Source organism: Catharus ustulatus, chromosome 2, assembly GCF_009819885.2.
Source record: "Catharus ustulatus isolate bCatUst1 chromosome 2, bCatUst1.pri.v2, whole genome shotgun sequence".
Lineage (NCBI taxonomy): Eukaryota > Metazoa > Chordata > Aves > Passeriformes > Turdidae > Catharus > Catharus ustulatus.
The window spans coordinates 26,933,954-26,955,650 of NC_046222.1; the positions used below are offsets into that span (position 1 = coordinate 26,933,954).

The 21,697-nt window shown below is 43.8% G+C and overlaps 1 protein-coding gene across 3 annotated transcripts; it reads right to left on the reverse strand.

Moving 5' to 3' along the window:
- Nucleotides 1-1,483: 1,483 nt before the first annotated feature.
- CD58 (CD58 molecule) lies at nucleotides 1,484-21,264 on the reverse strand. 3 transcript variants are annotated; one of them, XR_004420502.2, is made up of 9 exons: nucleotides 21,061-21,263; nucleotides 11,861-12,154; nucleotides 10,979-11,233; nucleotides 8,976-9,062; nucleotides 6,642-6,704; nucleotides 5,708-5,764; nucleotides 5,445-5,615; nucleotides 3,119-3,166; nucleotides 1,660-1,703 (listed from the first exon to the last, which is right to left on the reverse strand). XR_004420502.2 is itself a non-coding variant. In XM_033083896.2 (8 exons), exons 1-8 carry the CDS (start codon nucleotides 21,101-21,103, stop codon nucleotides 1,594-1,596), a joined length of 957 nt encoding a protein of 318 aa, XP_032939787.1. In that variant the 5' UTR covers nucleotides 21,104-21,262; the 3' UTR covers nucleotides 1,488-1,593. The 3 variants fall into 3 exon arrangements, 2 of the variants coding, with proteins under 2 accessions (XP_032939796.1, XP_032939787.1); XM_033083896.2 differs by lacking the exon at nucleotides 5,445-5,615 and having other exon boundaries at nucleotides 1,488-1,703; nucleotides 21,061-21,262; XM_033083905.2 differs by lacking the exons at nucleotides 5,445-5,615; nucleotides 8,976-9,062 and having other exon boundaries at nucleotides 1,484-1,703; nucleotides 21,061-21,264.
- Nucleotides 21,265-21,697: the final 433 nt, after the last annotated feature.

Below are 21,697 nucleotides of genomic sequence, written 5' to 3' on the forward strand. Positions count from 1 at the left end.
ATGCAAAGTATTGCTTAGAGTCACTGTGACATCTCAGTCACAAGAACAGGACACAATATTTTTTGAGTGTGATTTCCTAAAACCAATGAAGCACCAACTGCATTAGTCTACCCCATGTAAAAAGATGAAAACAGATTTTTTTAGATTGCAATATAATGTAAAATTAGTAAATTCAATAGTAGCAAAAATCTAAGAAAGTGTAAGTTTTGCAGAACTTCACAGTCCAGGTCTGGACCTAGCTCAAGACTCAGCTCTATGGTGCTGTGGTGTTTTCCACATAGGCAGAGAAACAGAGCAAAATTTTACAGCTTTCAAGAAAGTACTGGTGAGGAATAAAACAGTTGCTTATAACAACTGTCAGTGGATGTAATTGGGGCACTGGAGCTTCCAGGCTCCACCATTTCATAGTATGAACACAAGGAACAATCTCCTTATGACTGTGGCAGGTAAGAGGACAGACAGAATGTTGTCCTGACAGAATAGTTCATCAGCCCCATCAGCATTTCCCACATGCCTCTGGCTTTCTAAGCATTGCTCCCTAATAGTTCTCCACCTTCCTCTCTTACTGCACTCTGACTCTCCTCTACCTTCAGCTTTACTTTCTAGGACGCAGACACAATGTTCTCTGAGGTACAATGCTTGATCTTTTAGTCCATGAATATTTGAAAGGCACTATGAAGAATCCCTCTCCTATATGACTCTTCAGCTCTAGCAGCCCCAGCAAAGAAGTTGAACAATTGTTGCTCTGACCCCTGTCTTTATGGCCAGGATGCTGGGGTGGTTTTTTTGTGGTTTTGAATCAACTTCCCTAGCCCTCCCAAATTTATGGAAATCAGGGACGGGAAAATATTTAAATTTCTTCTGCACAACATCTCTGTGCTCATAGGGAGAGGAATGGGCAGGCTAGGAGTAGGCAGGAAGGAACATCCTGGGTGAGTTCTGCACTGCACCTCTTCGGTTTGTGCACACTAAGGGATGTCTTCCTTTATATGTATTTCTGAGTGCATCACCAACGGACAGAAAAAAATCTTTACTCACATGGTAGAAGAAAATCCAGACATTTTTAACGCTAACTTTGAAGATCTGGATGTTTTCTTTCAGAGTTCCATGTAGGGCAGTTGTATCTAGGAAAATGGCTGCAAGACAACTGTATTGCCCTGCTGTGTACATGCCAGAAGGGAGTTACTCTTGTCAATATGTTTTGTTATGCATTTAGGTGAGGACAGTACATTGCCATTATGCATACTCTGTGTTAAGACACCAAAAGTTGGAGAGACAGGTACAATATCTTCACTCATGACCAGTGACAGGACTCAAGGAAATGGCATGAGGCTGAGTCAGGGGAGGTTTAGATTGGATATTGCTAATAGGATTTTCACCCAGAGTGTGGTTGGGCACTGGAACAGGCTCCTCAGGAAAGTGACCACAGACCCAAGCCTGACAGAGTTTAATAAAAATCTGAAAAACACTCTCAGGGATATGGTGTGATTTTTGGGGCATCATCTGCAGGGGCAGGGTTTGGACTCAACCCTAATGTGCCCCTTTCAACTCACTGGATTCTATGATGGGATCATGGTCTATTTGCCTACCAGGTCAGCAGCACCTGACTGCTCCATAGAACAGGCACTTACCTTTCTGATTTACACAATTCTTAACTATCTGCTTGTCTTTCAGGGCATTGTCATCTTCACTCAATGCTGTGTCTGAAAAGAGATCAGAGAACAACTGCAGTCCCTCAAGAGCACACTGCATTGTTTCTGCCCCTCCCCAGCACAGGTCACTGCTCTGTGCAGCTCAGAGCACACCTTCTCCACAAGCTGAGTACTGCTGTGCTACCAGCAAAAGCCTGACTTGAAATTGCTTTGTACACACGTTTCAGAGAACACCATAGCCTTGCCTACTATTTCCCATCCATATAGCAGTGACTGCCTGTTCCCCATGTGCTGCTGGATATAATGCACAGAGCTGCACTAACTCCCTCTCCTGATGCTCCCATTCTATTCTTCAGCAAAAAAAGGATTTTCTGCATCTTGTGTCCAAACTGTCAACCTTTTCCTATGGACCCGATTGCTCTCTTGTCTGAATTGTGTGTTTCCCTCCTTTCTACTTTTAGGATGGGTATAAAATAAGCCCGCTTTTCCTAAACCCATGTCTATTTATAGGGAAATAGTTACACAAGTGATAACACAATCCCACAGTACACCACACCTTCACTATCAGCTACACAATCTCTTTTTCCAGATGGAAGAAAACTGTTCTATATCCATTACAATATGTGTAGGAAAAATAAGCAGCAAAACCCAGGGGTTTCTGAATTTTTCAGAGTTTCCTTTCCTAATTGTCAGCATTGGTGATATTTTTCATTTATAGGAAAGACTTCTGACTTTTCCAACCCCTTATGCTCAGCTACTTGTGGAACATAGAAGAGTTAATGAGTGAATAAATCACTAGTGCAAAAAGACTGGGGAAAAAACTGACTATAATAATGTTCAATTTCACTAGCCCTTTGGAGTTAAAAGAACTTCTAGAAAAAATACAGGTCCCAGAACTTCCTTGAAATTTACACTGACTGGACTAAGGAAACAAAACTGGAGCTTTGCTTAACTGCATGATGAATGCAGTCAAAAGACTTCCCTAAAACATAAAGCAGATGGAAGATATGGCAGGCTTTGCTCCTCAGAGAAGCGCATTTCTGGATGAAGTGTCTCCCAGATATGAATTTTGCAAGCTGGTAAGCAGTCCATCTCTAAATTGGTGTGCTAAGGCTCTTCTCTCTCCTCCATGCTTAGTTATTTCTCCCACTGATGATAAAATGGTTTCCAACCCAGCAAAAGCAGTATCATTCTCATTTTATCAAGAGGGAAGGTGAAGCCCCAATAAGGTGTTTGCTCTCTGCTGTTTACCAAACACAGTCTCCAAGTCTTTCCGATTTCGCTTCTAGTGATATACCCTTCAACATTTACTGTTCCTAAGGCAACAGGTTCTTCTAGGCCAACAGGAAAATGGTAAACTCTCTATTCGTGAGCCTACTAATATGGCTTAGACTACAAAAGGCCATGTGGTAAATTACTTTCCCCCTTCATGTTCCTCTGGTTTAGGGTTCCATTTCACTTGTTACCTTTTTTGGGCTCTTCATTCGTATCATGAACAGCATGTGAAAATGCAGCTGTAAGAAAATAGAAATCCTACTTCAGAAACAGGTATGGAGGTAGCACAATAGTCTCCAAAATATGCAACTCAGCCTTAAAGGGGTAACTTCATTAGAACAATTATAATAGATAGTCCTGAGAACCACTATGTTATGTCACTTTAACGACTCACAATTAATTTCAACTTTGCTCCAGCAACCACTTAAGGTTCCAGATCATGAAAATTTTTTTTATATTTATGCCTACAACTTTGCAAATGTCTTGCTGATGTAGATTTATTGGTAAAGCTGCACAGATCTTTCATAAATATAGAGAGACAGATGAGAGGAGAATCTGCATTTCTCTTTTTTACTTCATCTTTGTGTTGAACTAACACTAACTTTAAACCTTCCTCTTTGCAGATCTTGAAGACCTTTAATAGAATCATTCTAAGCAAATTTAAGTGCAGTACCAAATGAGGGGTTTTTGGGAAGTTTATTGGTTTTTTTCTTACCCATCCTTCTCTTTTTCTCACTCTCAGATTCACCCATAGTCTCACTTCAGCAGCCTCTGAACCAATGTTCTAGAACCACAGCTTAACAAATGTAAGGTATCAGACTGAGTACAGTAATTTCACGAATACAAGCTGCACCAATTTGACCAAAAGTTTGGTGGAAACCCGGAAGTGCGGCTAATATTCGAGGGCGGCTAATACATGAACAAAATTCTAAAATCTGCCAACACGGAAGTGAGAGCCCGCGGCAGCCCCAAGCCAAGCTGGAGCCCGGTCGGCCCCGGCTGAGGTGGGAAAGCCTGGCAGAGGCGGGGCCTGCAGTGTGGGGGTGGGCGGCTGAGCCTGAGCCAGCAGGGCGGGGCAGGGGGGGTGGCAGAGCCCGGGCCAGCAGGGCGGGGGAGCCCGGGAGAACTGGGGCTAGCGGTGCAGGGGAGCATGGCAGAAGCAGGAAGGCCGGCGGGTGGGCTGCCTGGCAGCAGGGGAAGCCCAGCAGAATCGGGGCCAGCAGCGTGGGAGAGCCCGGCGGTGCGGGGGCCTGCAGTGCCGGCCAGGGCGAGCAAACGCGGTGGCGGTGCAGACGGGAGGGGGTCGGCCGGTGAGCCTTGGCGGCGGCCGCCCCGCTGGCAGAGCCTGGCAGCGGTGGCAGCCCTGCCGGCCGGGCGAGCTAACATGGCGCGGGGTGGCCGGCGTGCCTTGCAGCGGCGGCAGCGGCTGGCCCGCCGGGCAGGGACGAGCAAACGCGGCAGCGGAGGCAGTGCTGACGGGAGAGGGGGGCCAGTGAGCGCCGGCGGCGGCTGCAGCACCACCCGGCCGGCCCCGTCGGCAACCATGAGCTGGGCCGAGCCTTCCTGGCCCCGCCCGAGCCAGTAAACCCCGCTATGCCGCGATCCTGTTACTAATTGGCCAATTTGTGGAAAGCTGCGCACGGATTCTCGCTACGAACGAAAGTGCGGCTAATATTCGGGGTGCGGCTTATCTATTGACAAAGACAGCAACATTGTCGAGGCACCGGAAGTGCGGCTTATACTCCGTGCGGCTTGTATTCGTGAAACTACTGTACTCCATATGAAGACACTGTGAGCTCAACACCAGAACACTCCAAGAGGGCACTGAGCCTGCCACCTGATGATGGGAGCTTTGGCCGTTCCTCACTGAAACACTGTTTGGTTTGGTAAGAGAATACTTTAAGAATCTTCCCCTCCTCTCCCCAGTCTGCTTGACTGCCTTGGTGTTTAATTTAATTTGATTCCTAAAAACAGACCACAGTACTGGCAACAAAGCTTATATATGTTAAAGCTAGAACACGGTGACCAAATTCACCCTTATGAAAGCGGCACAGACTAAAGGAGTTGTCCCCTTCCTTAGCTAATCACTATATATAAGGATTTTCACATCCCAACACACAAGAAGCCAGAAAACAGTGTGATCTTGCTGCAAATCAAGGACGAAAAAAAACCCCAAACCACTCCAACAAAACACTAAGAAAAAATAATAAACAAAACAATTCACAACCAACCAACAACAAAAAACAAAACAACAACAAAACAAAAATACCAACCAAAAAACAAAACAAACCAACCAAACAAAAACAAAACCAAACAAAAAAACCCTAAACCAAACCAAACAAAAAAAAACCCCTCAAAAATCAAAGAAAATCTCAGTGCAGATTAGAATGGACAGCAGAAACCCAGGTAGAGATCGGGACAGGAAAAGAGGAATAACAAATTGCCCTACAGTATGCGCTCTTCCAGCCCTCATCCTGATGTCAGCCCCAGTTCTCCACTATTAGAAAGGTAATTCACCTCCAAAGACAGCTGTTGATCAGGAAAATCTCAGGCCTTTCACTGTCAGTAACTTTGCCAGCCCCACTAACACATTAAGTGCAGGTCCCTATAATCATCCACTATTGGACCTCTACTGAGATTGAGAGTCTGTATGTGCACGCTTTGAAAACCAATTCAAAAGCTCAGTCCCTGAAAAAAAAAAGGAAACAGCAAATCAGACCCCCTACTCCAACCAAGCACAGGTGTTTACAAACGTTAATACCCCAATACAGGCTCCTTACCTCCTCCTGAGTTAGGCTGTTGTTGGTTGTTCCCAGAAAAAAGTTGATCATGTTCTCCTATAAAGAAATTTATTTGTTTTAGGGAGTATGTAATAATGAGCTAGAAAAAATAACTACACTTAAGGAAAACATACTAGAGTAATTTCACGACTATAAGGCACACCCTTTTGACTAAAATTTTCCCTCGAACCCGGAAGTGCGCCTCATAGTCCGGTGCGCCTTATCTGATGTACAAAGTTGCGAAATTTACTAAACTGGAAGTGTGAGCTGTGAGTCGTTGGGGGAGCCAGAAGTGCCACGACAGTCGGCTGGGGGTGGGCCCAGAGGCCCGCGGCACCCACCTTCCCGGGTCCAGGCAGTCCCGGGAGCCCGTGGCTGGCCGGTGAAGGCGGGCCAGGGGGCCCGCAGCACCCGCCTTCCCGGGTCCAGGCAGTCCCGGAAGCCCATGGCTGCTGGATGAAGGCGGGTCAGGGGGCCTGCGGCACCCGCCTTCCCGGATCCAGGCAGTCCCGGAAGCCCATGGCTGCCGGGTGAATGCGGGCTAGGAGGTCCACGGCACCCGCCTTCCCGGGTCCAGGCAGTCCCATGGCTGCCGGGTCCAGGGGCCCCGTTGGCTTGCGGCACCACCCCTGCCGTGTGGAAGTGGGCCCGGGGGCCAATGGCTGCCGGGTTGAGGTGGGGCCTGGGCCAGCAACCGCGCAGGGTGAGCTGTGGGCAGAGCCTCGCTGCAAAAAAAAAAGTGCGCCCTATAGTCCGGCGCACCGTATCTGATCTTCAAAGTTGCAAATTTTGCCGACTCCGGGGGGTGCGCCTTATGGTCATGAAATTACTGTACTTTATATCTCCAATGAAAGACTACACTGACACAGAAAAAAAAAGACAAGCCCAGACCAAGCAAAAATCTGATTTCCACCTGTTTGTGACACCATCTGACCTGAGCCATTCACTGGATTGTTGATATGAGCAGTCCTTCTTCCTGTTCCAAGTTTAGTTGTACCTGCACAAAAATAGAGTATTTGGATAAATTACTCAGAAATAAAAGTTTTGTTCCTTTGGAAACTTGTTGACAGCTTCTGTCCATTCCATCTTCCTTCTTCAACCCCCAAACCAAAAAAAAAATTAACTTCACTAAGAACATGCAACTGAATACTTGACCTGGAGGAAGCACAAAGAATGAAATATTGTTTTGAGAGAAAGATAAAAGATAATCAGTGAGAGATCAACAGAATGTGTCTCCTGTGACAGAAAGTCAGAGCACATATAATAAAACCTAAGGTGGAGCTTAACAATTTCTGATTATATGTCTTGTACATAAAACAGTAAACTTCTGCTGTTTGCAGAAATTATATACTTGTGCAACTTTTATCCTACCAAGTTATGCTTGTTTCTTGCATAGTCAAACCTTCACTGTTTCAAGGGAAGCAACTAATTTGCTTTGATTCTAGCTAGTGGTCATTTTGAGTGACATTTTTTGTGTGCTAACACCAAGCACAGTGCTGTTTAACACCACCAACTCTAACAAGGACACAGAAAGCAATTTCAGAAAGTTTGCAGATGACATCAAACTGAAGAGAGTAGGGGACATATTGGAAAGCAGGGCTTCCACTCAAACTGACTACAACAACCTGGAGAAATATGCTGGCAGAAGAGCTGTGTTATTCCAAGGCAAACAAAGCCCTGAATCTCTTAAAATCAGCCCATGGATCACTAAGGCTGGGCTCTGCCTGACTAGGAAACCACTCTGCAGGAAAGGACCTGAAAGCACAAACAAGCTCAAATGTGCCCTTGAAATAGAAGTCTTCCAGATACTGGGCCGTGTTAGCAAAATTGCTGTCAGCCCAGCAACGCAGATAATTCCTCCTCTCTATTTAGTATTTAGGACCTCATATATGGTGTTCTCCCTCTAGTTTTAATCTCCCAATTAATGTAAAAACACCATCTTTCTGGAGTTAGTCCAGCAAAAGTCCATCACGCTGCCTAGCGGCAGGAGCTGTGCACAGAAGTGCTGAGAGAATTGGGTTTGTTCAGCTTCAAGGGGATGAATGCTAACTGCAGTCTACAACTACAGGCAACAAAAAAACCTCCTTTAGGAAGGACAGAACAAAAAAAAAAATCAAGAGCAAATGACTACCAATTGCCAAAGGGCAATCCCTAACAGAAAGAAGGAGAATATCCTTCCCTACAAGAGTGATTCAGCATTTAAACAGGTGCTGAAAGGGGCTGGGAAATTCCCACCCTTGGAACTATTCAATGTTTAAGTGGACAAGGCCTTAAGGAACCTGATCAAGCTCTGAAGCTGGTCATGCTTTGGGCAGTAAACTGGATTAAACTTTCAGAGATATCTTCCCACCTAGTTTATTTTATGATTCTGTGCCAACAGAAACTAAATGGACAATGAACAGGAAAGTAAAAGGTCCACATGCAATATATATCTATTTATGTCCTGATCAGAATATCATCAGTTAGCCCTGCCCAGATGGGAAATACATCCAGCACTCTTCACCCTGCAGCGACCTCCAAATGGTGGCCCCATCTGGAAATCAACATTAATCTTCTTTGCAGACCATGCAGAGGATGAAGAAATGCATTCCTGTTTGGGACTCCCTCCAACACAAAAAGAGGGTATGCACTTCTTTTTGAAATCTGAAGACAATTTAACACAGAAATCTAAAAATGTGGCAGAAAAAGATATGCAGTGATAGCCTGTAATTACTATTTTTATTGAACTGTCAGATTTATAAAAATTAGTGTAGGGATGGATCAAAAAACAAATACAGAACTCCAAGATGATGGAATACAGGATGCCAGGAGGCACAGAAGATCCCATTTATCAGTTGGCCACATTGAGTTGTCAGATAAGACTCAGCATACGATATTCAGATCTGGTATAAGCCTGTCTCAACAGTAAATGTGATCTTGAGGGTAGCTTTATTACACTCTCAACAAAGACTGTGAAAACACACTCAGGAATGGGGGAAGCTACAAATACTTGGTAAGTAGATACACACCATAAATCAAACACCCAGTCTGAAGAAGTACACAAATGCAAGCTGCAGTGTTTCCTAGGACCTGGAGCCCAGTGTCAGAACACAAGAAAGTTCAGTACATTATTTCCTTCAAATCTATTCATTTTTGCCTAAGTTGGACTTGCGTCTTCTACTGTTTTTACAAAACACTTGATGGTCAGAAATCTTCATACAGTCTACAGAACCTTAGATGAGTATAATCTGTAAGCACACAAAGCTCAGTTTGGAAGTGTTATACATACCTTTCCTGCACAGGAATACTAGGATTCCTACTAGGATAATTGCAGTAAGGACAAAAGCTCCAGAAAGAGCACCTCTGTTTCTGTCTCCTTTAAAAAAAATTTAAAACAGAAAGACTGGTTAGCTAAAAACAGCTGTATGATACACTAATTCAGTAGAAATACAGCCCCAAATGTTTTATAGCTGTTTTTTAAAAAGTAACTTCAATAAATTAATGCACCAGAGTCAGTTATTAGCAGAACCCTAAGCCATCTCCAGGACAGTTACATGTAAAGTATCTCATTTCAGTGAAGGCACATCAGCACTTAATAGGCAATGGCTATTCCAGTTTTTGGCCAATGAAAGGCTGAGCCGGATTTCAAATAAAATGAAATTTCAGCAAATATTTTGTATTGGGTTTCCACTGCAGGTTTTGATAATGTCTGTGAGAAGATGCCAGAAGCTGCCTCCGTGTCAGATAGAACTATGTTGGGTGACTCCAAGTCGGATCTGCCTGCTGACGAAGGCAGAGCCCATCAGCAGCTCTGGTAGTATCTCTGGGATAACACTTCTAAGATAGGGGAAAACTGCTGGAACAACAATAGCAAGGGTGAGAGGAGAATGACAGCATATGAGAGAATTGCCCCAAATACACCAAGGTCTCTGCCAAATGAGGTACAGGTTCTGGAGCAGAGATTCCCCTGCCGCCCATGGGAAAAACCCCACATCAGAAACGGGTGGATGTCCAAAGAAGGCTGTAACCCCATGGGAAGCCCACATGGGAGCAGACTTCTGGCAGGACCTATGGGCCCATGGAGAGAGGAGCCCACGCTGGAGCGTATGTGCTGGCAGGACTTGAGACTCTGTGGGGTACCCGCACTGGGCCAGTTCATTAAGAACTGCAGTCTGCGGGAATGACTCATGTTGGAGAAGTTCCTGGACACTGGCTCAGGAGAGAGTGTGAGGAATCCTGCCCCTGAGGAGGAAGGACAATGTGTAGTGAGTTGATTGCAAGTCTCATTCCCTGTCCCCTTGCACTGCTCAGGGAGACCAGGTAATGATATCAGAAATCAAGCTGAGTCTGGGAAGAAAGGAGGGGTTTCAGGGTGGTGTTTTAGATTTGCTCTTGTTTTTCATAATCCTGCTCTAACTTTAATTGGTAATAAATTAAACTCATTTTCCCAAAGTCAAGTATGTTTTCCCTGTGACAGTAACAGCTGAATGACCTCTCTCCATCCTCAATCTCAACCCATGAGACTTTTGTCATATTTTCTCCTCCCAGCCCTACAGAGGCAGGGAGTGACAAATCAGCCTGAAGGGCACCTGGCAGCCAGCCAGGGTCAATACACCACATGCCTCATTTCTGACAAGTTTCTCCTCCAGTAAAGAAGTAGTAAACCATGAAATGAGAAGTTTTGTCGAATTAGGGACTGCCTTACACACCCTACAAACCAGATGGTTCCAAACATATTCTCACTGTGTTTAAAAATCCCTAAAAAAGCAAGCCTCAGGCTGCAGGGTGTCCAAAGCAATAAGCAGTAGGAGGAAAACCCTTTTCTATTTACAGCTCTATATGAAGGAGGAAGAACCATGCTCATTGACACAGTCACATGAGACTAGATGAGAATTTATCTTATGGCTGCTGGATGAAATGGCTGAATAGTTTCACTCCAAGCCATGGAGAGCAGTACAAAGAGGACAAGTTGTTCTCATTAATTACGTAAGGACAGAAAGTTCAGAAGAGATCTTCTAAGATCTTCTAATCTTCATTATCACTCAATCAAGTCACACCTAAAGGTTTTAATCTGTGGAGATTGCTGCAAAAAGTATTTTTCCTGGGGGATCAAACTGCTATCCTCATACTTTTGACAAACCTTATACACACTTTTAGCAGACAAGTCGCTTCTGATGTTCTTTACTCTTTAAATCCAGTTTTACTGGAAAGCCAGGAGAAATCTAACAAAGGCCATGCTGCTTCGCAAAAAAAGTCTCAAGACCTGCGTTTGCAACAGGACACATTTATTACCTTTTTCTTCTGGAAGGCATTGAATCAAAGAGATTCCAGAACTCCTTTCCGTTTGTGAAAATTTAATGATACATGTAGCTTTGGTGGTAGTACCAACATGCTTCTGAGGGATAAAAAGCTCTTGATTCTGGTAACTGTGTGGCTTGTTACTGAGCTTCCAAGCATATGTCAGAGACCCCTGGAAACGTGCTGTACAGTTTAATAGAAGTTCATCACCACTGATGCTGCAAGTTATATTAGGTTCTGGAAGGGAATCTAGAAGGAGAGAAAACATTCTGTATTACTTTAATTATAAATTATACAGAATTTCAGCACAAGAGCAACAAAAGCAGCAGGAGAATGCATAGACAAAAGTGTGGGAGTGTGTGCATACATGTATGAGAGAGAGAAATGTGTTTCTGAAAGTGACCTGTAAACCACCTGTTTGTGGTTCTCCTATACCTTGTCCAAGAGGTTCACCATCCATAGGACAAATAGACACTGGTCACACATTTCCCAAAGACTACTAGTAAGGTTGAGTAAATCTGCACAGGATGATGCCACAGATATTCCTGCATGCCTGCAGGAATATCTTTATTAGATATGTAATGCCTGGGATTACCTAGTCAGTTTACTCAAAAAGTTTGGCTGTCTACTTGAAAGTGCAAGTGTGCCATCTACACATGTTCTAGAAGTCATCCCAGGGTGAGTAATGATGGGCACACAAATGAGATGCTGCCTTTGAAAATTTGTTCAAAGTGCCTAAACAACTTAAAAATAGAGACAAAGAGCAGCCCCCTCTGTTTCTCTTCCCTGACAAATGCCCTGTCTAGACACTTTAAAGTGAATAGCCTTTCACTTTCATAGTCATTCATTTTCTTCATGTAGTTCTTCAGTACTTACCTAACACATCAAGTTCGAAGTCTAAGTAGTGATCTTTCACAGAATCCCAGTATTGTAACATATACGTGCCAGCATCATCCTTCTCCAAGTTAAATATAGTCAAGGATCCATTCTCCATAAGTACACTCCTATTACGGAGAGGATCAAAATATGTTGGTTTGTTTTGCTCTTCCCATTCAGCCACTATATCCTTGTTTTTCTTCCAGACAGTTTCCACTATTTTTTGGTCTATTTGTACTGGAAAAGTAAAATTTTCTCCCGTGATACCAACTACATACATACAGTCAATGTGTGCTGTAGGGAGAGGGAAAAAAAGAAAAAGTTACTTCAACAATCATTTTGTAAAACACCACTTGACTAATGCCATATGCAATATTAGATACATTCAAATTTAGTTTAGAAGCACATCACAAAGTTGCAAAATAAGGTACACATCAGTTAAGAATTACCAAAACCCAGGCTGTCAGCACTACTGTATGACAGGCACAGCAAAAGAATCCAGTTTCCACATTCTGGTTCCAGGCAGAATAACTGCCCTGATGATCTTCCCTATCCTAAGCCAATCTATTCTCAGTTCTTTCCCTCGGCCCACTTGAATTAGGCCTCCTGCCCATGATCTGGTGAAAAGTACTAAATGAAGAACTGTCACCACAAAAATCTGTCATTTTGCTGCAGATCAAATAAATGGCAATCTTTCCAGTATGTATATTCACAGTTAGTAGAACACACACTTTTGACACAAAACTGATTTCAAAGCACCTGTTCTGAAGTCATGGGCTTATAAGGGACTTCCCGAGAAACGTCACTTAAGTAAGTTTATTTCACAGGCAATATATGTGAAAGAGCATCCCATCCTCTGAGACCTAGCAGAACTGTCAGCAAGAATGAAGCTGTTTAGAAACCTCCACTGTTCTCAGTTCTGAGTCAATTGCGTTCTGCTAAAAAAGCCCAGGCATTCAATATAAATAAACCACAACAGAAGAGATAAGAGATTTTCCCTTATTTTCATTGAAAAGCCACATTTGTGAGGAAAAAAAACCCAACCAAACAAACAACAAAAAGAAGCTACTGATCTAACAGGCAAAATCCTGCTGTGAGGAAGGAACCACAACCTTTAAACCACTAGTATCTCTATCTGTGCTTCAGTCTTCAGAAATCACCTCCCACTTCCAAACAGACCCAAATGGTTCTAAAACAATTGCAAGATCACTGTCCTAGCAAACAGGAACATAGACAAAAATACTTTGGAATTGAGCTCGAGTTACACTTGCATTTAGGAGCCGATTCTGGTTCACGGTAGCTGGTAACTTTTTACTTTACATTGAAGGAAGGGCATGCTAAACATACAAATGAGGTCTCATATCAAGGCGGGATTCCCAATGTAAAACCTCCCTTTAAACAATAGCTACGCATGGTGAAACAAATATTTCAGGCCAACTCCTCAGGCCAACTGGCTCCAGGAAACAGCTAGTAATCTGGGTTTTATCTTTTTATTTATCCCTAAATGGCATCAGTTTAAAGACCCACTAATTCCCATATCCTGACAGACAATGTCAGATAGGGCCTCCTTTCCCACTGGCAAAGGACAGTGTTCATCAGCTCTTCTGCCACACCACAGAAACACAGACTTTCTCCGACAGCATGAACACAAGCAATAGAAACACACTTCCATGTGCTTGGCTAGAGAACTGCACACACATCTTCTCCATGCCTTACTTTTTAGGGAGTATTTGTTTGCAATTTACCCATGAAAGCACTCTTCTCACACCACTGGAGTTGCAACTTCTTATTGTTATTGTCTGCACTTACATGGTCACCTTTTCCAGGCACAGGAAATGTAGAAGTAACCAGGGTAAGCTATCAACTCCCACGTCTTGTCAACACAACCTACCTGCTTTCTTCATATTCTACCCTGTTCAGGCAGATTTAAAGATTTTGGTTGAACATTTCTTTCCACCTATCTCAATTAATGATTTCCAGAAGAAAAAAAAAGAACACAGAAACTCTAGACTTTGTCTGGTGACCATGAGATTTGAAGATGCTGGAGTGGGTGGGATGCTATTTTTATCTGATGAAGTTTGGAGTCTTGTTAGAGATGTTTGTGTCAAAGACAATTTCCAGGAGTACATATTTCTCAAGAAGTCATCCCCTCACTGCCTAAGGACCTATGGTACTCTTACTATGGAGAAAAATACTGCTTTTCCCACTGTGAAATTCTACCCGTCAGTAGCTTTGGCTCACAGACACAACCAGGCTGTGGTGGCTTGACATCAGCACAAGCCAAACCACAGTGACTGTTGACAAGAGACTTCATCAAGGACAACAGCTGCTTGCTGAGCACTAAGAGCACAAGCAAAGACAGCCACCACTACTCAGCCAACCACTTTTAACTTCCTACATATGGGTGCTGATCCAGGTAAATGCTCCACATCTTTACTCTTTCAGTTAGTCCTAAGTGCCAGGCTGCAGTTGTAACAAAATTGATGCTTCTTCAAGCCAAGGAGTGAGAGTGAAGGAAAGCAGAGCTGAAAAAAACCCCACTTTTTCTCTCCACAGGCTCCACATGGCTTAGGGGGGCAGTGCTGTCTTCAGCTCACTCTTCTTGTTGGCTGGTGGAAAAAAGGCTTGGCAGCAAGGAACTGATGAGCTCCTGCCCAAGGGCATTCAGCACTCCCTGCAGCAGGAAAAGGAAAAGGTTATTAAAAGATAACAGTCATCTAACTCCCACCTTCAAACATCCAACCTCTGCTTTAATTTCCCTGCTTCACTGGTCTAGTGAAAATGTGAAGAAGTCTCCCATTCAGTGTCATCGGCTTCCTTTTTTCAAAGAAATCATACAGAAATGTTCCATTAGGTCATAACCACACATCTTTGAGCTTCTGGAAAAAGAATGTGTCACTGGGTCTTCTAAATTCCTAAGAAACCCTTCCCCATCTTTTCTACTTCAGTTTATATGGAAACATTTCCTATTCTACAGTGGTGAGCAAAGAAGAAGTGATGACCAAACACTTTCTCACAACTCTTTTTGGAAGGCTAGAACTGCCTTTTATTTCTCTGTTTTCTCCTCAGTTATTCCAAGATAAAGTTCACACAACAAAATAAAATGCTGTGCTAAGACCTCCAGTAGCATCTACAGAAGCCATCAAACTACCTGTTCTTGTATCTCCTCAAACCCACTCCAAATTCCTTCTTATGCCAAGTCATTGTGTTCTTTCCTTCCAGTTAAATCCCATGCTCAAAGTAGCATAGATAAAGAGGAGTTCACATGTGTGGACAAAGCCTATTCTGCAAAACCACCACCTCACCTTGTCTGCACCATCTTCTGCTCCCACTTCTCCAGCAGCCAGATCCACACAACTCAGTGCTGTACTCAAGTTTTAATGCTCCCCAGACTGATTGACTCTTTCAGCATTTTAGCAGACAAAAGGTACCCATATTCAGTTCAGACTAAGCAGAACTTAATACTCCATTTACCAGCAATAAATGCTTCATTACTGTATTTGTCTACCTGATTTGACTTCCTTCACAATTTTTCTTGGAGTTGACGTAAAGCCTAGTTACTTTGGAGAATATCTGTAAGCTGAGTCCATTTTAATGCTACAATTAGTATTTTTGGTCCCAAATACCTATTTGAAATGCATATAGATATATATTACATCTACACAGGCAGCAGCTAGGTTGTCCTATTACCATTAAGACACTAACATTCCACCTACTGAAACTGGTAGAAAAGTCCTTGCTAATTAGTTTATGGCAAGGAACTATTTACTTCAGGAGTAGGGCTTTCTAGAGTGTCTTGGGTTGCAATATAGAATGTGACCAAAAGTATCTATTCTATCACCATCTGTTGTGACCAGCTGGAGTAGTAACCCGTATCTCCATGGGAGATATTCTGCTAATAAGCCATCCACTGAAACCAGGTAGGGCGGTGTTCTTTATCTTTTCACAACCCATCCTTCCTCCAGAGAGTTATCTTCTGCTAATAGCTCCTTGAGTCCCACTGCACGCCTGATAAAATTACTTCATCCCATTAGAAAATGCTCCAGTCAGGGGGAAAAGCCAAGCCTTTCCTTCCAAGATAAAAACTAAGATTTTGGGACACCAAGTAGCCTTTTTTCCGCTGGATTTTCAGAGGAAAACTGGACTTTTCCACATCATCACTGGACCTTCAGAGGGAAACTGCACCCTTCTACAAGACCACTGCTTCAACTGAGCCTCATCTGTCACTACAAGGAGACTGTAAGTCACCATTTAATGGGACTGCTACCAACACCCTTACTGACAATGTGTCAGGTTGCATTCTAACTTTGTCAGTTTGGGGTTTGTGGAAGGTGTCCCTGCCCATGGCAGAGGGCTGGAACTGGATGATTAAGGTGTCCTCCAACCCAAACCATTCTATGATTCCAAATCTTCTGGTCACTTATTCCTAGTATCCAGACAGCAGCACCTCTTATGCTGTGCAAGCAGTCTTCATGTAGGCTCCGTGATCAACAGCACTGAGCAGATAATCTGTCTCAATAACTCTTTCCTTCAATCAAGTTCATATTCAGCCAGATCATCTTTGCAGTTCTATTTTTAAAGGATGATACAAACTGATACTATAGATATGAACAATTCCAAATCTCTAGCAACACCGGCTTAAACAGACTCCAAATTACAACCTCTATCTCTTACAAACCCTGTATCACCCAGCCAGTCTGCAGTCACATTAACCTGAACACAGCCAATAGGCTCTCTTGAGACTCTACACAGATAGGAGCACTGGAACAGTTACGCCAAGACAGAGAGGGCTGGTATCAACACCAGCCCTTTAACTGGCATTCCGACCAGTCCTTTATTCACAAACTCTACATGCCTTCTTTTACAGACTTTTTTCTCATGCAACTCTGACTTTTTCATAATGCCTTCTCTTATTGGCAGCTTCACACTGTTCTAATTTTTTTTTCTTATGGACAGCTCCACACAGCTCTGACTCCTTCTTTCATTCTGCGTGATTGACTGTCCCACGCAACATCTTCTTACCATATCTATACCTCACACAACCACATGTACCTTACCTCCTCACAACACAGCCAGCAGGCTCTCAGCCTCATACTCCACCTCAAACTGCAAGTACCTATAGGTGGCCATCTATCCCAATCCTTTATATCCTCCAAACCCATTGGCCAGACACAGATGTTTCCACTCCTTGGTAATCAGTACAGCTTCAAGTCATTGGGAAAGAGTCTCTCCTGCACTTTCCTTTCAGCCTAGCTCTCCACAGAGGACTAGTAAGGAAAAAAAACAAAGACCAACCTGCTCCTTCCTCCCTTCCCCAGAAACGATCTTGGGTTTCTAAAGTCTAAGACCATTAATTACATTGAGTCACAAAACTTACAGAAATTTTTTCTCTGTGTTCATCCTGTAGTGTTAAATAGTGATGGCAAAAATATTGTTTCATTTTGGTTTTAATATGACATAACAACCTCAGCACTTATCAAGAATTTTTATGCAGATCTCTTATCAAGAATTTTTATGCAGATGGCAGAGGTTTGGTTTGATTTTTTTTTCTCTGTGAAGAACTCCCTCTGTTTATTCAGGAAGATTCAAAAGTAAGGGGACAGGAGAACACAAGTAGGTGTCAGCTTCACAGTGCTGATAAATGTTTTTTTCCAATTTATGCTATTTAAAATTGTGTTTGACATTTCTATTAGCAACACACATTCCACAAACAACCTGAATTTTTTAGCAGTCCAGATTTCCCCACATTCATCACAATGCCTTGTAGTATAGTTTCTATGACACCTCTCATGGAGTGATGAGACACAGAAGTATTGAGCAATCCCAGTGTTTTTCCAATCAATACAAATGTAAAAAAGGAGCATATATTTGTGTGTACAGGGAAAGAAAACCAGAAACTTTTAAAATAATATAATAATAATAATAATAATAATAAAAAACCAGCCCAAACTTGTTGTACTGCCAGATGACAGATGTCATCTGTACAGATGCGTCTGTACTGCCAGACACAAAAAGCCACATTGAGGATATTTGGTTTCTATGCTAGTCACTCCCAGAAGTCTGAATGAAAAATCATTTTTATCAGCTCTCAGGTTCTCAGTCCATGCTCAGTACTGGAGATGGCAACTTCTGCTTTTAGGTGAATTGGGTTTTCTCGGTTTAACTCAATTTTTATGAAGAAGCTGAATTGAGAAATGAAGCAACCATTAATGCAAACATACAATGAAAATGGCATTAAGGAATCATTTAAAAATGCAAGAACTAGAAACCAGTAATACTGCATTAAAAAGAGTTGATACTCAGAACACTGTAAGAGTTGTGTGGCTTTCAGATGAGCCTTACGAGATGCAGAATGCTTCTAGGTTCTCTACTTCACATATCCAGCTTACTTCCCATACCCCCTCTGCTTTTGGGGCAGGATCCTGATGCAGCTAAAGCAAGTAGAAGTTTGGCTGCCATCTGCACTGCAACAGAACATCCACACAGGTGTGGCACTGTGATCCTCCTGTTGGTGTGGTATTATTTATTCTCCTCCTCCACAGGGAGGATGCAAAGATCTTTCTCTGGGTTCCTTCACCAAACTAAGCCACAGATACCACATTAACTTTCTTTCCACCCACACACAAAATCCAGCATCCCAAATCTGAACAGAGTTTTGTCTTGAACTTCCAACAATAGAAGGAGCATGCTCTTGGTAGGTCTAAAGTCAAAGTCCTTCCAATAGCCTTGAGGCAAGAATTTGTGCTGTAATTGACAAATCTGAGGTTTCATCAGATAAAAACCTCACTTGACCTGACATCGTGAAAAGCAGGAATCCCTATCTGGCAGGTAGGAACTCTGAAGACCAAAGGAAGGAAATATTCTCCCCTACTCTAGACATTCAGCAATGTGACTGGGATAAGTATAGTGCTTTGAATTTGGATGGAGAAAGGATTCTGGAGGGGAAGGCTGACAAAGGATGAGGATCTACCAACAGCATCCTGGTGTTTAGAACCGGTGTTTGCAAGGCTAGAAACTTGCATGTTTGAAGTTGAGCTGCTAATGATTTACTTAATGCACTTGGACAGATCATTCTGACTTTCAGGGTCTTGATTTTCACATAGAGAGATCACGGATTATTTTACCTAGTTAAAATTAACATGAATCATTTACACATAATCAACACAGACATGACAACAATAATGCAACTATACAAACAAAACCATGCTGTGAAATCATGCCTATTTAGTTTAGTGAAAAACAGTGAAGTATTTGCATTCCCGATCTCCTGCCCTAATCAACCATGCTAGATTCCAAGTTTTACAGAGAAGACAACAGAACTAGCTACGTTTTTCATTAAAGTCGGACATTATGATACTTGCAGCTACAATTACCCTCTCCAGTTGTCCAAGCACCATCACCTCTTCCTTTCAATTGTATGCTCTTCGGAACCTGTAATATTTTATTTCCAGGTAAGTCTATAAGCACGTGGGCTAAGATGTGCGGAGTAGCAGCAGCATGCCAATTTACATAATGCAAGGTAACAAAGTGCCTTGACTCACAGAAAAAGTTACAAGAAGATACTTTGTTAATCATGCCTTAGTAACACTCATTTAGAACTCTCCACAAGAGCGCTGCAGGTGACCTAAGAAATTACAGCTAAGGCTTAACATGGGCTGACTCACGCAAGTGTGCATTGTCCTGGATCCTCCACTGATCCTTCCTGCACACCTGGACCCCCAATCCTCTCTTACAGAACAGGATCTCTCCATATCAATTAAGTAAAGCAAGTTGAAGACCTATGGAATAGAATGAGGAAGAAATAACAGGGAGTTGTTCTGAACTCTCAGCAGCAGAGAAGTTCTTTTTTAAACAGGGGGATACAACAGCCCCTATTTTAGGCACAGTCAGGAAACTCCCCATGCAAAAACAAACCCCAAAACCCAAAGTCAGAAGAAATGCCTTAGACTAAAGGAATTAAAGATCTTCATAGGTTAAATCATGCTTTTTGGCCCATCTAGCACCAGCAGCTTGCTCTGATGACAAGAAAGTGTTTGCATCCATCTTCAATTTAAAAAATGAACAAATTTTGTTTATACTTCTCATGCAAAGGCTATGCATGTAAGGACTATGTTCCTAAGGCACAGCGGTTGCATTTGGATCAAGAAGGCCTTTAATTAGAATTTCAACAGCAGTTAATAGTAATAATTTACTTCTAAAAAAAACCACAAACCAACCAACCAACCAAAAGCCAAAACCAAAATAAAAAACAAAAAAACCCAAAAAAAATCCAAGCAAACAAACCTAGTTGCTAAAAAAGAAAAAAAAACCCCCACAAAAAACCCAAAAAGAAACCCCAAAAAACGCACATCCAAAACAAAACAAAAAAAACCCAACAACAACCATAAAAAAAGCAAACCAAACACACCCCCCCCCCCCCCCCAAACAAAAAACAGCACAAAACGATTGAGAACTTCGATGTTTTGTCCATGAGCAAGAACGACGACAAGAATGCAAAGTAAACAGCATTTTCATGTTTAGGGATGAGATGACAAGAATACTTCTGCAATAAAAGCTGCTTTCGTGACTTCTTCAACACCTCAGGACCCGGAGGCAAACGTGCACATCGGAGGAGGCTGCCCTTGCGCTGTGGTCCTGCTTCCTTAGCAGCGCGGGGTAACCTCGGGGCAGGAATCCACACCCCGTGCGCGGGTGCTACAAAAATCGCACACATCCCCCCACCTAGCTTCCCGTTAACACAGTTTAAAACAAACGGGACACAGGAACCTGCCGAGAATTGGGTGGGTAGTTCCAGAACGTGCTGACGGCCGATAGGTAATTCTAGTGTTAGGTCTGAACCGTGAGGGAAACAGCCACCCGATTGTGCTCGCCATCCCTGGGCAGGGCAGGGCAGGACAGGGCAGGGCAGCGAGCGAACGGCGGGAGTCGGCCGCCCCGCGCACGGAGCCACTGTCGTAGGGTTCGTGAGGGGTTGTTGGCGGCTGGGGCAGCCCTCCGGACACTTTGGAATCCCCTGTCTCTCCCTGATCCCTGCCTCGCCCGCCCCCACCGCTCCTCTCCGGGGCAGAACAGGCCAGTCCCAATGCCCGGGGAACGGAAGCCGAGCATGCTCCGCTCCCGCTGCCCCGGGCGGCATGGAGAGAGGGAGGAATAAAAGCGAAGGAGTCGGGAAGGGTCCCCACCGCCCTGTCACAGCTTACCCTGGAGGGGCGTAAGGCACAGGAGTGAAGCCAGCAGCCACATCGCTGCCCACACGATCACTGCCCAGGCAGAACCCGAAACCCGGCAGTAGGCGCGCCCCGCCCCGTCCTGCCCCAGCCCAGCGCACCGCACTGCCGGCGGCTCTTTCCGCTGGGAGGCCTCCGTGGGCACTTCTGGGAACGCCGGGGTTGTGGGGAAAAGGGGTTTCAGCCGCGGGGGCCGCCTCCAGTGCGCCTTGCGTGGTGTCGGATGCCATACAGGGCCTTGGAGTGCCAGGTGGTGCCGCGAAGGGGTGTTGTGGTTCGTAGGGCACAGCTCCGGTTCGCAGCTGACGACAGAAGTTGTCGTGTTGCTCTTACATCAGGGAGGTTCAACTCTGATAATTGAAAGCCTGAAAGTAAATCAATTTAATGTGGAGTGGGCGCCACGCAGGTTAGGTGAGGAAAGGCGGCATGCAGCTCGCCTCCTCAGAAAAAGATCACAGAATAGTTTCGGTGAGTTCCAACCCCTCTCCCATGGGCAGGGACACCTCTGGCTCCCAATACTCCCTGAAGCCTGGTGTTTGACACTCGTGCTCCCAAAGATGTCCTCTGTTCTCTTCGAGGGACATCTGGTAATATCTCCTTTTGAGGGGTG

Bases quoted from the DNA above. Each gene is read 5' to 3' on its own strand.
- CD58 (XM_033083896.2), bottom strand. From the start codon at position 21,103: ATGTGGCTGCTGGCTTCACTCCTGTGCCTTACGCCCCTCCAGG. The intron at 11,234-11,860 runs GTAAGTACTGAA...CTCTCCTTCTAG, and splicing joins CTTCGAACTTGATGTGTTAG to ATTCCCTTCCAGAACCTAAT. The intron at 9,063-10,978 runs GTAATAAATGTG...TTTTTTTTAAAG, and splicing joins ATGCCTTCCAGAAGAAAAAG to GAGACAGAAACAGAGGTGCT.